This window comes from Equus przewalskii, chromosome 22 (assembly GCF_037783145.1).
Source record: "Equus przewalskii isolate Varuska chromosome 22, EquPr2, whole genome shotgun sequence".
NCBI lineage: Eukaryota > Metazoa > Chordata > Mammalia > Perissodactyla > Equidae > Equus > Equus przewalskii.
In genome coordinates this window covers 14764550-14782855 of record NC_091852.1, presented here as the reverse complement: position 1 = coordinate 14782855, position 18306 = coordinate 14764550, and the positions used below count along the sequence as shown (strand labels likewise).

Genomic DNA, 18306 nt, shown 5'->3' with positions numbered 1-18306 from the left:
CATAAAAAGTAAAAAACACTGAATAGATACCTGGAGCACACGGATATTTAAGGGAAAACTGACTGTGAGATTATTATTATTTAAACTCTTTAACTTACACATGCAAAGGATTTTATTTGGAAAGTATTAACCTTCCAAATAACTATTTTTAAGGACTGTGTTTCTCCATTATTCCAGTTCTCAAAATCGTTTTGAAACTCTGTGGTAAGAAGAGTGAGCGTTCTCCTAATTGACCTCCCATCAACCACCATGCCCCATTACATCTGATGACCACGACAGATCACAGGCCGTGCCCCAACACGTCTACTCTTATCAAACAGTATGCTTATCAAGGGCCAATTTTACTTGTTTCAAGTAGTTATAATTATTGTTATTACATAACTTAATAAATATCAATAGACCAATAAAATAAATGCTCAAAAAGAGAAGTTGTTTCTATGAAAGTTAAGTCAAATGCTTTGGAAATACACAAAACTTCACCATAACACAGTAACTGAGGTCTAAAATTTTAATCACATAAATGCACAGTCAGATTAACACTAGGTTATAAACTGACCCAGCATGAGCCTGCAGAGCTGGCTCACTGGTGATTCAAAAGGCTGGATCTGGGCTCTAAGCCTGTCTCTGCCATACATAAGCTCCAGGACGTTTCTGCAAGTTACTCAACCCAAGACTCAGTTTCTTCTACTATAAAATAGCAATAATGTCATTTCAACATAGATTTGCTCTGAGATTAAGGTAGGGTTGTTTTGAGATTAAACAAGGTATTATAAGTGGCTAACACAATGCCTAACCCACAGTGAGCAAATACCCGGTAGGTAATGTTATCTTTCAATCACTCTTTGGGAAAAGGAATACTTTTCTTTTAAAGAAGACTCAAGTTTGAGATATTTATTCCACATGATGGTTAGATTTTACAGTTGCTCTCATCTGTCCCATGGAATTCCAAAGAGAAGTTTGGAAAAGACCTACTACCAACTCTAGGCTTAGTCCTAGTGGCAGAATCTCTAATAATGTCATCTCATTAGAAGAGAGCAGGTGACAGAACCCACCAACAAAACTAGACTGATGCTGACGGCCAAGGACTCAAACAGTGCATATCTAACTTTTTATGTAGTATAATAACCCTCATGTCTTTCTTAACATGGATTATACACCTCACTAAAAAAAGACAAGTATATTTACCTTGATATTATCATTATTGTCCCTTTATTTTAAAGAAAGAGGATAAAACTGGCAATTTCCCTTAGATTCTGGATGGAAGGGACCACGTCGTATTCCATTTTTTATTTCTAGCACCGAGCAGCAGGATGCAGTAAGAAGCGTTTTGCATAAATGAAATTCTACTTCTATTCTTTCTTAAACTCAAGGTAGTCACAAGAGTTACCATACCTACTCTTTTCCCAGTATGTATATGTACTAGGGAGGTTTCCACAGGAGGGGTAAGTGCTTTCCCTCAAATGTTTCATTACAGAAAAAAAAAAAAAAAACTTTCGTAACAGAACAGAGAGCTGTCTCCATGGAGCGGCAGGTGGGGAATGTGAGGGAATGATTATCATCACATTAATAATTAGTACTCTTTGAAATTACAACAGCTATGAGACTGGAATAGTATGAATAAACAACTTTGGGGGTTTTCACTGCCTTTGGAGGAACTAGCTAGGATTGGAGGAACTCCACCGCTGGTACTCCAGTTACTGAATGTAGAACAGCTGTCAGTACTCAGATTAATGTGTAAAATTCTAATAAACACTGAGGAACTTACCTAGATTTATCCAAATTCCACCTGGCTTGAGTATTTTCCATATTGTGTCAATATAATCAATTACATTGTGAGCTGTGTCTATGAAGAAACAGGTTGCAATACAGTCCCAGGCATCTATTCAAGGAAAATCAAATTACTACATTTGTTACGTTATTTTGCCTTTTCTTTTAATTAATTCTATAAATGTACCAGTTACCTCTTACAGAATATGAATATTTAACTGCAGGGATATAGAAGCTAAACTCTTCTAATCAACTACTATACTCAAGGTAGCCAAATAATCATTTATGAGACGCTTTGTAATTCATAAAAATTTTTATTAATAATTTGATAAAATAATCAATTTGGAAATCATTTTTATCACCTATATCACTACACATCTTTACTAAATGATATTTATAAGAGTTCTGTTTATAATCTATTCAACTTCTAGCCTTCATTTAAAATCAGTTAAGACGAAATACTAGTCATTTAAATTTTAAATTGTGATTTAAACCAGTATTAACTACCAATTCCAAAAGGTTTCAGAAAGACTGCATGTACTTATTGCCAACTGAGAAATGAATGGTATCAAAACACTTAAACATCCACCAGTACTTCAGAAAATCTCCCGTGCAAAGGCGGGATGGGGCAATCAGAAGCAGTGGGTGGGCACCCAGCAGACAGCACTGTTTGCCTCTCGGAGGCTGTGGGCTGGCACAGGGATAGAGACGGGACTGAACTGTACACGTGCTGGGACAATAATGCCATGTGATCCAGGCACAGATTACTTTCATCATCTCCTCTCTCAAACCCTGCTCCAGAAGACAATCAATTTCACTTGCTAAAGTGATGTTTTCCATTATTTCACTCTTATTTTGAGACCTTGCTCCCTAACTCATTCCCAAGACCTAACATCTTCCATCTCTCTCTTTCTACCTTCAGAGCACAGGTTTTCCCAATGTCAGAGTTCCAGGAAAAATAAATAAGAACTTTACTATCTTGTTACTCCTCTGCTCCAACCCCTCCAATGGCTTTCCATCTCTCACAGAGTACAATTCAAAGTCCTCGCTATGGCCTACAAGTCTGCCTCACCAAACCCTCTCCAACCTCATCTCCCACCAGTGTGCCCACCACTCACTACACCCCAGCTAAACTGACCCCCTTGCTCTTCCTAGAGCAGAACAAGTACCCTCCCCACCCTCCAATCCTCCTTCCCTCACCATTCCCTCTACCTGCAACATTCTAACCCCATAGCTGAATGGCTTGCTTCTTCACTTTTTTGAGGTTCTCTATTCAACATTTTTTTTTAGGTTCTGCTCTTACAAAGGCCTTCCCCCTTAACTCTATATAAAACAGCAGCCCCTCCCTAGTCAATCATTATTCCCTCTACTCTGCCTTATTTTCCTTCCTCACAATATTAACATGTTATTGCCCTTATCTCCCTACGAGAATATAAGTTTCCTGTGTACAGGGGCTTGGCTTTGCTCACGGCTCTTTCCAATGCCTAGAACACTCCTGCTACTTAGCAGGTGCTGAACAAATATTTGTTGAAAGAATGATCTTGGTGACCTCTCAGTATTCTATTTTTCTTCTTCTCCTGTTTCCCCATTACCATCTCCCTTTCTCTAATGCCTAGCTCAAATTTCTTGAACAGTTTGCCAGGCTGAAGTCTAAACTTCATAGCCTGATTATAAAGGTCGTCCACAATCTGGAACCAACCTACTTTTCTGACCACTATCTCCCATTAAACCCCCAGACAAACCTCCCTTTCCCTTTCAATCAGGCAGTTTCTCATTCCCGATTACCTTATCCATTCATGTCTTCGTACCTCTGCCTGCCTGGAGTGCCTCCTCTCTATCTTCAAGTTACAGCCTCTCCACAAAGAACTTCCTTCTCACACTAACCTACTTTCATCTTTATTACTTTATGCATTTGAACTTTGTTTATATGCTGTCTTATATTATGTTGTCCAACACATTCTAAATTTCTTAACTGTAGGATCTTAGACTTCTTTATATTTCCTATCATTGCCTTACATGACGTTGAAAATATTTTAAATTGTCAATAAAGTATACCTGATACTCTACCATCAAAATGATTGACCAAAATTTTGACTTAGTATAAAATTAGCTCGTTAAATTTAGAACAAAGGGCAAGACCTTTAAAACGCTTGCTTTGGACTTACTGCATTCTGAGTATATCTCCTGAAAATCTCCAGCTGTCATAGAAAAGTTAGAACCAGGAGGAAGACTGTGGGGGTCAACATCAGGGAAAAAGATGGGTCGAATCTGATCAGCTGACCTCCGGTTATTGCTAAACTGATGGATCCAGGGATAAAGCTTATATTTATTAATTTCAGAACATCTGCAAAATATGAGCATAAAATTCAGTGTTAACTAAACATTTTACCAAGAAAATCTACTTTAAACACTAAAATATAATCTGTTTGACTGAAAGTTTACTTATATAATTCATTAATACTTAAAAGTGTTACCACTACATTCCACTCAATTATCTGAAAATGCACATATACATGTAGATGAGTAATCAATCATGGATTAAAAGACAGAAAAAAATGTTTTAAACGAATTCAGAGATACAAATGTCTTGTGCTTTCTAATTTTTAAAAACGTATTTCCAAACTCCAAACTCAAGCGAAAACAGTCCAACTACTTTTTCAAAAACTGGTATTGGTTTTTTTTGCTACCTATTTTAATTATTTTGTACAATCCTCTCCTTTTTACCTTCTCACCATCCCTTAACTCATACTGCCACCGAGACGACACATTATTTTAACAAGGCAGCTATTTATTTTTTCTCTAACACACCTCTTCTGGCTGTAAAAATAACTCTTTTCCACTACCTTCTAAAAGAGGCCACAGAAGTTCTGAGAGATCTTTCCAATTCAGTCATGTGAGCATAATTGGCCATTTTCTAGGAATTTGATTAAAAGAACTATGATTGCTACACTGAGCTCTTATTCCACTGAAGAAACAAGGGGGTGAAGAAGTTTAAGGAGCAAGGAGAAAATACTTCCTGGATCATACTTAGTCCTGAAATTCAGGACAGAAATCATTTCAGCTTCATGGAATGCCCAACCACTTTCTAAAAAGTACGTTACTCATTCTGTTTCAACATTCTGTTAACTAGGCAACTGATTAAAGTGGAAATTTGTATTAGCAATCTGATTTAAGAAATATTTATGGTATATATAATTAAACACTATTATTTATCTTCAAATTCAGAACTGTTCAAAAATAGGTAAGTCAATCTGATTCTAAGAAATTACTATTTCCAGCAAAAAGTAAATTAAATACCTGTTGAGTACAAAGTTGGAAGAAAAGAGCATAAAAAAACTCCATTCATTTCCTTGACAAGCATAACCTAGCATAGCTATTTCCCAGGCCAGTCTTCCTAGTCCAGCACCAGGTACCAGAATATTTACTTTAGAAGGATCCCTGAAATGAAATAAGGCAATTATGTCCAACCCCTCAAAGAAAAGAAAAAAAAGAAAAAAGACAAAATCCACATTAACAACTAAAAACTTAGATATTCAATAATAATAAGCTCACTCAAGATTCTGACTTCTTAAAACTGAGAAATACTTCTAAATATCAATGAAAAATAAAGATAGGAATTATCATATGTTCAGATATCAGAGGAAGGTTTTATCCCCAAAATATTATTTTCCAGAAAAAAGGGAGTTGCCTTATATCTGAAGACTTATAAAGACACTCATATTCCTAGCAGCTGTCACCTGAACAAGTGTCCTGGGAAGATAAACTATCTCAAAGGGATCCCAATACAAAGAGATTGAACAAAAATATTTTATCATATGAGACAGTAAAACAAATTTATTTCTAAATTCTATATCTAATACAATGGCTTCTGTAACTAAATACATTAAATATACGTAGATTTTAATGTGTCAGGTTTATCTTTAAAATCTTATACATTTCAAGCGGCAAAAGAATTTGGAGAGGGGATATTCTCATGGGGAAATAGGTAACTGCCTTCTAATTGAGCATACACAATGGCAAATACATACCAAACCAGAGGTTCATAACCAAACTGTTCTCCATTTATTTGCACCACACTACCATCACAAATTTCCTTTGCTGTAAGACCCATGGCCATTCCACTTTCAAACTGCTAAAAAGCCTTAGCAAAGTGAGGACCTTCCTAAGGAATTCTGGCAAATCAATATAACCCTAAGGAAACTAAAATGGTATTCTTATAGGAAACCAAGAAAATTGTATAATCAGCTGGCATCAAAGCAATTAAAAAGGAATTTCACTATTGTCTGTATTCCCCAAAATTTAGTTCATAAATCAAATCCCACATACAAGTCTTTTTTATGTTCACACTGTGTGGTCTTTAAGTTTGATGTGCTCCAAACAGCAACAGGGCATTTTACTGGTAGCCCATAGGACAACCTCTGCATTCCCACTTTGAAATGTAAAAGAAACAGAACTATGGGCTTTTGAAAATTTAGTCTACAAATAGAGTAACATGGGAATTTGCCCAGGGTCATTCCGGCTTAAATATCTATAAATGGAACATGTATTTGTATAAAAACCTTAATAAAGTCTGTTTAGTTTGCTTTATTGTTGAATTTTATATATATAGTAAGGCAGAAACCTAATTTGTTGAAAATGATTATTGACAAGTAGACACTGATTAGTAAGATATCCTTTAACAACTGATGTGGGCAAACCAATGCCAAGGTGACATATAATAAAAACAAAACATAGAATGCTTTCTTCTCATTCCAGATTATATACAATGTTTGTATGTGTGAATAGCTTAATTTTTAATGAAGAGAATGGGTATATCCTCTCATTTTGTTCAGTCCTACCTACATTGGTTATCTAACAATATACACGTTTTTAATATTAGAATTTGAAAAACTCCTAGTTGTAGGACTCTAGCAACCTCTTCTGTAAAGGACCTGCCACTATGGCACCCCACCCAGGCCTCTGTCTTTTTCCACTCCCTAGCAGACCCACCAAAACCCTTACTCTCCTGAATTACCTCTTTTCTTTTCTCAGTTCCCATTTGCCCAATTAAAGCATGACTTTCCCAAGCAGATGTTATCAGCATAGATTAAAAAAAAAAAAAATCAAAGTAATACAACAGAAAGCAAAATGATTTGGAAGTAAATTCACAGAGTATTTAATCTTTATAAAAGTAATCATTAACTAACAATTTCTGAATGGCTGATGATCCAAGTAAAAAATTATCAAGCAGAAATTAGAAATCATGCTAACCTTACGGGAAAGTGGTGTTAATAATGGTAACTTTTGGTAACATATGGAAAGTTAACTTTATGACTTTTATTATCAAATTCTCCCTAACTAATCACACCCATGAACTGTCTTCCCCTACCTTGTGGCATAAAGTTTCTGAACAAAACTACTATTAAAAGGCTGTCATCAAGCCATGGAATGCAGATTATACCAAGGCCCCACCTTAAGAGTTAGTAGAGATTACTATAGATGTACAAATTATTTGTATGACAACAAGGGGCATTTTAGTGGGCATATAAAAGGAGACATGGTAAAACAAACTCTCTAGAATTGAAAAAATATCAAGAACCAAGCAATGAATCAGTGAAATGGAGAGAATTTTCCCCTAAATCTTTGTTCTTATGCAGATCTTTTTTCATTGGTCTTTATACAAAGGATATTATCAGCATAATAGAAAGTCTCTCTAATTATAATGTGTATGAAACTAAGGCACTCCAAAAGGCTGTTTCTGCTATGAATTCATATAAAGTCTAGGGCATTTCTATGGAGGTATTTCTGTGGAGAATAAGAGAAATATAAATCTAAGTAGAGATCTTTATGGTGAGCTGGATTTAAACCTGGCTAAATCTTAGAAAATCAGGAATAGAGGCATATAATATGTGGCTCAGTAATCAAATTGCCTGCTCATTCTTACCAAAAAAGTAGGCAAACAAGTTTACCTAGTTATTAAGGTCCAACTATGGAGAAGCAGTCTATTTACTAAAAATGTGACAGTACCTGATAACAGCAGGAAAAATTTCAAAGGTTTATTTCAGACAAGCAAGAATGGAGGAGGGGAACATTTCCAAGGACAGAAGAGACTGCCTGTGTGTCCGAAGAGTCTGTGGATCACGTCTGCACCACCCTTTGTGCTCCAACTATTTTACCAGCAGTGAACGTTGTGCCCGAGGGAGGTTTCCTTTACTCTACACAGAACGATCTCTGCACCACAGTTGCAGATTAGCAAACTCCAACACAAAAAATTCTTTCTCTTGTTGTGTCAACATGACGACACTTAGCTGATCCTGGGTGGTAGCAGTATGCACAACTTTAAAGCACCAAAAATGTTTGCTTCTGTTTGAATCACAGCAATTCACTGTCCAAAACAGTAAAAGCCACTAACCACTTGTGGCTACTGAACCCTTAAAATGTGGGTAGTTCTAATTGAGATGTGTTGCCAGTGTAAAAGAAATGCCAGATTTTGAGACTTAGACTAAAAAAGGAATGCAAAACATCTCATTAATAATCTCGTATACTGATTATACATTTAAATAATATTTTAGATATACTGAGTTATTATAGTATATCATTAATTTCACTTGTTTCTATTTACCTTCTTATGTGGCTACTAGAAAATTTAAAATAATATGTGTAGCTTCCACTGTATTTCTATTGAATAGTGCTGGTTCATACAGAGAAAGTGTAAAAACACTATGTTAAGCGAAAAATAATTGTGAAAGGATACCACAAACCATATGTGAATTTTAAAAACATACAGAAGAATACAATGTATTGTTTAGAGGTATATAAACATGCAGTTAATGTGGAAGGGTAAGATAAGAATAATAAACAAATTCATGTCAGTTGCTATCTCTGGAAGGAAAGAGAAGAATGTACTCTGTGTGGTTTGCAGGGCAGATTAAATTGCATCTGTGGTGTTTCTTTTAAAAAAATACCAAAAAAACTGAAGTAAATATGACAAAATGACATGGTTTAATAATAGAGGTATTTGTTGAAATATTTTTTATTCAAAGTAGAAAATGGGCTAAAAATCAGGTTAGTGTCTAGCTCCTTGGTCCCAACTTCCTTCTTCAGCCACTCCCAACAAAGAATGCACATATCATCAGTCAGACAACTCACCAATTCTAGAAAACATTTGCTCACTTTAATCTGTAGAGCTCCTACACACCCACAGAAACTCAGTTTAAATTATCATCTTATCTATGAAGTCTTTCCCAACTATCCCAGGCAAGGCTGGAACTCACTTCTTGATGCTTTTAGTACTTCATTCATACCTCTGTTATAGTTTATATACCTAGTTCACTTCTTTCATTTAATACAGAGGTCAGCAACTATGACCCACAGGCCAGTCACCTGTTTTTGTAAAAAAGGTTTTATTGGAACACAGTCATGCGCATTCATTTCTGTATGTCTATGGCTGCATTCCCATGACAACAGAGCTGAGTAGTCCCCAGAGACCACACTGCCTGCAAAGCCTAAAATATTTACTAGCAGGCCCTTTAAGAAAAAGCTTGCCAGCCCCGATCCAATGTATCTTGAGTCTCCTTCCCTATCAGTACAGAGAGCTTCCCTAATCTCTTTCATGACTGAGTAAGTATTCCACTCCATGACTGTACCAGAAAGTATCAAAATGCTCTAATTAAGGACACTTAGATTGTTTCCAATCTTTTATTACTATAGTGTTAAAACTAACCTCCTTGGCATAAATAATTTCCCACATGCAGGAGTATATCTGTAGAAAACTTCCTCAAAATTGAATTGCAATTCAAAAGACATGCATTTAAATTTTAAGTATTAGCAAGTTGCCCTCCATAAGATTTTATTAATTTATTCTTCCTTCATCAACATGTGTGTTTCCTCACATCTTTAGTAATAGCAATGTAACTTTTTAATCTTTGCGATATAATACGTGAAAATGGCATGTTAGCATGGTTTTCATATTTGCATTTGTTTATGAGACTGAGCATCTTTTCTACTAGGTTATTAGTCTTGAATTGTTTTTCCACCGAGTTATTACTCTAGATTTGTAAGCACTTGAAATCTGAAACTAAAGGAGCTTAAGATCTTGATTTGAAAGAAATCTGAAATATATATTTGTCTTTGGTCTAAGGGGACTTTCAGGATGAGGGAGAAATCTGTTTTCAGTCTCTAAACTACTCTTGCATTATTTGGCAGTCTACATTTTCTCCATTTTCTTTTTTAAAAAGGTTTCTTTTGGGGCCGGCCCCATGGCTGTGTGGTTAAGTTTGTGCGCTCCACTTTGGCGGCCCAGGGTTTCACCGGTTCGGATCCTGGGCGTGGATCTAGCACTGCTCATCAAGTCACGCTGAGGCGGCGTCCCACACAGCACAACCAGAGGCACTCACAACTAGGATATACAACTATGTACTGGGGGGCTTTGGGGAGAAAAGAAGGAAGAATAAAAAGAAGATTGGCAATAGATATTAGCTCATGTGCCAATCAATAAAAGAAAAATAAAGGTTTCTTTTAAGAGCTAAAAGAATCCTTTTATGAATTATAATGTACATTATTTATTTTAATCTGAGTGGAAAAATACTTCTTTAAAACTCAGCATATTTTTTCCTAATGCCCAACTATAAAAGAAAAAATATATTCAGCTAGTCAACAGTCTACCAGTATCTTCTTGGAGTGTTAGACATATACTGAAGTGCAAAGACATAATAGATTTTCACCTACAAACAAAATATCACTTCAAATTCTTCTAAAACAGAATGGGTTAACAAAAATTAAGATCTAAGAAAATACATCCAGCAGTTTTCAGGATTCATAAGAGAATATGATTCTACATGGTTGTGATTTCTCATTTCAGATAGGACTCAAATTTAAGAATCTCTTTCCTTAGCAACTATAAACTTTTTTGGACTGAATTCTTAAATTTAAATGATTAGACAGTCACTTGAAAAATTAAAAATCTCAATACAACACTAGTCAGACCATCAACTGAAGTTATTTTACTTGCGTTTATATTTGAGAAAAAGGTTTAAATCCTGAACTCATACGTAAAATTAAGAAAAATTATATTGCTAATTGCAATGAGCAACTGCTTACTAGAGTAGAGTCCAAATCTATTTAAAACCCAGACAAAACAGAGACTAATAACTACTGAAGTGTTTGGCATTCAGCACAATTAAAACAGCACTTCCTTAATTAACAAATAGACCCTGATGCAGACGTCAGTCATTGGCTTCAAAGCTGCTTGTGCTTGCAAATTCCATCATTTAAAAATTCTAAACAGGGACAAACTGGACAAATTGGTAAGACAAATGTACTTTCATAGGAAACAATATTGTAAGGATCACAAATATAGTTAATTCTATGCATATTTAAGTATATTATCTTTTACAGACAGCTCAGTTAGCAAAAAGACCTTTATTGAAATTTCAAAAAGAAAAGAACACAATCAAAAGGCTAGCTGAGATAAATTTGAGTCAAATCCAGCCTGAGTATAAAGACATCAAATTCCCATGCGTGTGCTCTGCAAACAGATTCTAGAAATTTCTTTGAGACCCAGACTTGACCAGGATTTATCTAGAATCAACCTGGATGCTGAAGGGCTATAATTAATGTCCCTTTTCCAGGACTTGAAGCTTACTTTTTATGGCAAAGTTTAATATGGATATGGACTTTATTGTGTTTCATTACTTTTATTTTTTAAGGTTTTTTGATAGCTCATCTTACTTACTATAAGGAAACTAATCTAAATTAAACAAGCAAAACAAATGACATAGGAAGGAAGAGGTAATTTTCTCATTGGGTCGAAGAATGGCAACAAAGAGTTTGATAGATACTTTGGCACACTTTAAAATTTATATATCCTTGTCCACTTTTATAACATGTATTACTTTCAGGGAAAGAAAGTGGGTGGCTGGGTAACAGTTATGGGAAGGAGACTTTATATCCTTTGAAAACTTTTAAGTTTTGAACCCTGTGAAATGTTTTACTTATTTAGAAAAATTTTTTTAAATTATTCTTTTTTAAATAAGCTATTAAAATCATTAAGAGTTAGTTCATTCTTTTCTCACCAGTCCACACTCTATCTGTCAATTACTAATAATAATAGCAGATGAATAACAGAAAAATAATACTCTATACTAGCTCACTAAGCACCTCTAACAATGACAAGCATGCCCTTTAGTACAGCTGACGCTATGCTGATTGGATACCATGGTAATACACACAATTCAACGATAACTGAGTATAATAACACCATGTTTAAAGTGCTAGAAATGATACTGACATAAGCATTTGACATTCAGCCTTCCAAATATACCCAAACTTGGGTACATTCCAACTGTAAAGAGTCTTACCTCACAACTTACTTTTCAGAAACAATGATATTTTGAATTTTGAGAAATAACTGGACTTAATATTTATAGAAGTTATTAAACTATTATCTATTATTTTATAGAGGAGAACGCTAAATATATACACTGAAAGAGTACCAACTGAAACTTTAAGAATATCCTTTTTGAAGCAATGTTTATAAAAATTCATAAAACTTAAACATTTGTAAAAACTATGAAAAATAAGAAAATGTAAGAGATTAGATCATAATTCTAATCATTGTAGAATATTTAATGTAGGACCACTGATAAAAATTAACAAACTGTAGCATTTACTAAAGTAAACAAAGGTAGCCTTTAACAACTATGTAATTTTTATTTATTCCAACTTAAGCCACAAGTCTTCAAAACAAGTCTTACTGAGGAAGACTTCATATCTTACAAAGAAAAATTAAACTATATCTCAATGTTGCCACCTCAATCCACGGGAAAGAGGCAAAGATCCCTCCCAACGAAGAAAAGTACTGCACCAGATGATTCACAGTGAATTCTACTAAATATTTAATGAGACACGAACATCAATTCTTCTCTCTCTCCCAAAAAGTTGAAGAGGATGGAACACATCCTAACTCATTGTATGAGGCCAGCAAAATTAGATAAAGACATCACAAGAAAAGAAAATTCACAAGAATTTTCAGAAATGAAAAAGAAATCAATATCCCCTATAAATACAGATGTAAAACCTCCAGAAAACAGTAACAAATTAAACCCAATAGCATATTAAAAGGATTATCCACCATGACCAAGTGGGATTTGTATCAGGAACGCAAGGGTGATTCAACATTAAAAAATCAATCAACATAATATATCATATTAACAGAACAAAGGAAAAAACCACAATTGTTTCATTTAACTCAGAAAAAGCATTTGACAAATACAACACCCTTTCATGATAAACTCTCAGGACACTAGGCAAAGAGAAAAAATCTTCAATATGATAAAGGATATTTATGAATCCCCAGCTAATATCATACTCAGTGGTGAAAGACTGAAAGCTTTCCCTCTAAGACCACGAACATGATAAGGATGCCCCCTTCACCACCACTATTCAACACTGTGCTGGAAGTTCTAGCTAGAGCTATTCAAATGGGAAAGGAAGAGGTAAAAACTATCTCTATTCGCAAATGGCATGATTCTCTATGTAGAAATTCCCAAAGAAACCACAAGAAAGCTACTAGAGCCAATAAACAAATTCAGCAAAGATGTAGGATACAAGATCAACACATAAAAATCAATTGTGTTTCTATACATCAGCAAGAAACAGTCCAAGAAGGAAATTAAGAAAGCTATTCCATTTGCAATATCATCTAGAAGAATTAAATATTTAGGAATAAATCTAACCAAGGCAGTAAAAGACTTGCACACTGAAAACTACAAAAGACTGCTGAAAGAAATTAAAGATCTAAATATATGGAAAGACATCCTGTATTCATGGATAGGGAGACTGAATATTGTTAAGATGTCAATACTATCCAAACTAATCTATATATTCAACAAAATCCCTAACAAAATTCCAACAGTCTTTTTCACAGAAATGGAAAAGCCGATTCTGAAATTCATATGGAATTGCAAAGGACCCCAAATAGCAAAATAATCTTGAAAAAGAATAAATTGAAGGACTCACACTTTCTGACTTCAAAAACTTACAAAGCTACAGAAATTAAAACAGTATGGTACTGCTCTAAGGGCAGGAATACAGACCAATGGAAAAGAATACAGAGCCCAGAAATACACCCTCACATATGTGGTCAGCTGATTTTCAAAAACAGTGCCAAGACATTCAACAGGGAAAGGACAGTGTTTTTAACAAATGGTGCCGGGAAAACTGGTATCCACATGTAAAAGAATGAAGTCAGACCCTTACTTTACACAAAAATTAACTCAAAATAGATCAAAGACCTAAACTTAAGAACTAAAACCATAAAACTCTTAGGAAAAAATATTGGGGAAAATCTTCATGACATTGGATTTAGCAATGATTTCATGGATACGTTATGAAAAGCACAGGCAACAAAAGAAAAAACAGATAAACTGAAGTCACCAAAAGTATAAAATTTTGTACCTCAAAGGACATTATCAAGAAAGTGAAGAGACAACGTACAGAATGGGAGAAAATATTTACAAATTATCTGACAGAGGATTAATACATGTAAAAAAAAGAGGCAAAGATCATACAATCTAATCTTCAGAGTGATAACATGGCTGGAATAACGACCGATTCAATTGTGCTTCCAATGTTATTTACTCAGCTATTTCTGGGTCTCACACCCAGAACACTATAAATCTGATTCAAGAAATATTTATAGAATTGAAAATCAGGAAAGTGTCATAACTGTCATCAACAATGGAATAAAATTAATGAACTTCTGTGAGTGATACAGGAATCACAAGTATATAATGAACCTATTATCCCTTCAACTGTATATTCAGAAGGTAACGATAGCACAGCCTGTCAAAAAATTATTGGCCATATGCAGAAATATGGTGGGTGAGTTTCATGATACTTTTCAGCTAAAGACAATCTACATGGCAGACATACATATAGGTATTCAAACATTTAACATGGAATAGCAGCCATTACATGTTAAAGGCTGACGAAACAACAAAAGAGCCTCAACCCTATCCATTGCAGATGACAATACCAATATATCAACGGTTTCTTGTGGACACAGTAGTTCACTTACTGCTGAAGAAGTAACTATATATATTTTCGTGCCTTGAGAGTCTGAGCATATCTTAATACTGCAAAGATCTTCCTATTAATCTACTGGAGGAAAGATGCTGAAATCAATGTGCACAAAGTAAAAGGTGAGATGCAGATGAAAACTTAGAAGCTACTTCATGTTCTAGAAAGTGACAATATTGCCACACTGCCACACTTCTAGATGCAAGGTTTACAGACAAATTTTTCTTAAGTGATTGTTTGAAGCAGCTAATACATGTAAGAATATTAGAAATTAAAAACACTTAAGAGATTCGCTCAGCCCCCCAACACTAGCAGCCTGCCAGAAGGAGGGGAACGCCTTTTTCCTCGTTGTCAATATTATTTACTTCAGTTTCTACTGTTCTTCTACAGACAATGTCTGGCACTCAATCAAAAAATTACAAAACATGCAAAGAAGCAAGAAAATGTAACCCATTGTTATGAGAGGAAGCCATCAACAGAGCTGACCCACAACTGGCACATATGTTGGAATTTAGACATGGATTTTAAAAATAACTATAAAAAATATGTTAAAACATCAAGTGGAAAAGGTAGAGTACACGTAGAAACAGGAAATTTCAGCGAGATTTCTGAGAGAGAACACACACACACACACGGAAATATATGTATATATGGATGTGCTAGAAATTTTTTTAAAAATACGGTATCACAGATAAGGAAGGAAGTCTTTCAATGGGCTTATCAACAGACTGGCATAATAAAGAATCAGTAAGGTTCAAGTAACGGCAATAGAAATTAACTAAACTAAAATATAAAAAGAGTTAGGGAGGAGGAGGAGTGTGGAAAAAGAGCCAGCTGAAACCTGAGAGACAACATCAAACAGTTTACTATTTATTAACTGGAGTCCCGGAAGAGAAAGAAGCAGAGAAAAGGGCAGGAGAAATATGTGAAGAGATAAAAGCAAAGAATTTTTGATTTGGTGATAAATATCTACTACTCAAACCCCAAAAAGCAAAGTAAACCCCAAGGACAAACACAAAGAAAACCACATCCAGGCATCTCATAGTCAACCTGCTGACAGACAAAGATGGGGAATGGGGTGAAGAGAACAGGGAATTACTGCTTAATGGGTACAGGGTTTATTCTGGGTTAATGAAAATGTTCTACAATTATATAGAGGTGATGGATGCACAATATTGTGAATGTACTTAATGCCACTGAACTGTTTACTTTAAAATGGATTCTTTTGTTATGTGCATATCACCTCAATTTTTACAAATGAGAGGAAAAAAAGACATGAATACATAATTCTCAAAATATATAAAATGGCCCTTAAACACACGAAGATGTTCGACTTCACTGATAAGAGAAATGTAAATTAAAACCATGTCAAGAAACAATTCCCTACCCATCAAATTGGCAAAAGTTCAAAAGCTTGATAACACAATATGCTTGGCACGGCTGTGAGTAAACAGGCACTTTCATACATTGCTCATAGGAAGGCAAAACAGTACAACCCTTATAGGAGTATGTGGCAACAACTGTGGCAGACAGACTCTAAAGTGGCCCCCAGCTCCTGGTGTCCACGTCTTTTTATAATCCCCTCCCTTTGAGTGTATGCAGGACCTATGACCCGCTTCTAACCAACAGGTGTCACTCCTGGGATTATGCTGTATTATAAAAGACTCCATTTATAGCCTGCTTGCTGGCTTGATGAAGTAAGTGGCCATTTGTGAAAGCCCACAAGACTGCCTCTAGGAACTGAGGCAGTCTTCCAGCCCAGTTAACAAGAAGGCAGGGCCTACAACTACAGTGATACGAATACTGCCAACAACACGAGAGAGCTTGGAAGTAGAAATTTCCACACTCAAACCTCTAGATGAGAACACAGCCCAGCAGACCTCTTGACTGCAGCCTTGCAAGACCCTACAAAGAGAACTCAGTGAAGCAAGCCATGCCCAGACCTCTGACCCACAGAAACTGTGAAATAGTAAATGTGTGCTATGCTAAGCAGTTAAATTTGTGGTAATTTGTTGCACAGCAATAGATAATACATTACCCAAGCTACATACACATTTACCTTTCAGATGTAGCAATCCCACATCTAAGAACTTACACTAAAGATACACCTCCAACAATACAAAAATATACATGCATAACAGTATTAACTACAGCATTATTTATAATTGCAAGATATTGCCAACTACTTAGATAACCAAATATAGGAGATTGGTTGAGTATTCCAAAGCTATTAAAAAAAAAAAAAAGGACCACGGAAGAGCTCCATGGACTAACATGTAGCTATTTCTAGGATATATCACTAAGTGAAAAAAGCAAAGTGCAAAATAAAATATACAGCATGCTACATTTTGTGTATAAAAATAAAGAGATACTTAAGAAAGAACACATTTGTTTACTTTTATAAAAACAAAAACAAGGAGGATAAATGAGAAATCAATGACATTGATTACCAACATGGGGTGTGGGATTGGGGGTGGGGGGGTGAAATAGGGCATAGAAGGAATAGGGGAGGGAACGACACTTTTTCTGAATATCACTTTTTTGGTCTAGTTTTGTATAGCTGATAGTCCACGAATCAAAAAATAAAAATAAATCAACAAGGATGGGGTGGGGACACAAAACCCTAAAACTGAGAGCCAACGGAAACAAATAAGCTATTTATTTTATTTGAATTTCAAATAAAAAACATAACCAGACTGAGAGTAAGGTGGTTGAAGGGGAGCTAATCTGAGAGCATTGTGAAGAATATTTTCATTAAATACCCTCAGTTTATGGGGAAAAATAATTGCTAGCAAATGCAGAACTCCTTCTGGTAGTTGTTTTTCATAGTGGTATGGAGGTTCTCAAACAATTTTGTTTGTATTGTAGAAGTGAGCGAATGAGCAAATGTACTGACATTGTCAGAAGCCAGGGTTCTCACTGTGGAAAAAGGCACACACATGCAGAGAATGGGGAAAACCAAGGAGGAGCCCAATGGGGTTGGACCGGAATTGGAGGTACGAGTACGAACTCATTTCTTTTCTTTTTTTTTAAAGATTGGCACCTGAGCTAACAACTGTTGCCAATCTTTTTTTTTTTCTTTCTGCTTTTTCTCCCCAAATCCCCCAGTACATAGTTGTATATTTTAGTTGTGGGTCCTTCTAGCTGTGGCACATGGGACGCCACCTCAGCGTGGCCTGATGAGTGGTGCCATGTCCACGCCCAGGATCTGAACAAGCAAAACCCTGGGCCGCCATAGCGGAGCTCTCGAACTTAACCACTAGGCCACGGGGCCAGCCCCTGAACTCGTAATTTCTAATGTGTGTGTGCACCTGCATCTGTTCTGTCTATTAAAAGGCCCAGAAGCAATGACGTCTTAGTAACAGTGAACATGCCTAGTGCCAGATCTTTGTTTCTACATATGATTTCACATTAAAAGAACCAGGTCCTTGGAAAAATACCCAGTTCCAGGACTGAACTGGGGAAGATACAAGATGGGAC

At 35.6% G+C, this 18306-nt stretch overlaps 1 protein-coding gene across 2 annotated transcripts in view; it reads right to left on the bottom strand.

Moving 5' to 3' along the window:
- Nucleotides 1–18306, bottom strand: part of CARNMT1 (carnosine N-methyltransferase 1) — a 43927-nt gene that overhangs the window by 13732 nt on the left and 11889 nt on the right. For both annotated transcript variants that reach the window (XM_070590695.1, XM_070590696.1), the window contains exons 4-6: nucleotides 5065–5205; nucleotides 3933–4111; nucleotides 1766–1879 (exon numbers count right to left, since the gene is read on the bottom strand). In XM_070590695.1, coding sequence (XP_070446796.1) covers nucleotides 1766–1879; nucleotides 3933–4111; nucleotides 5065–5205 — 434 coding nt within the window. The remainder of the gene's footprint in view (nucleotides 1–1765; nucleotides 1880–3932; nucleotides 4112–5064; nucleotides 5206–18306) is intronic.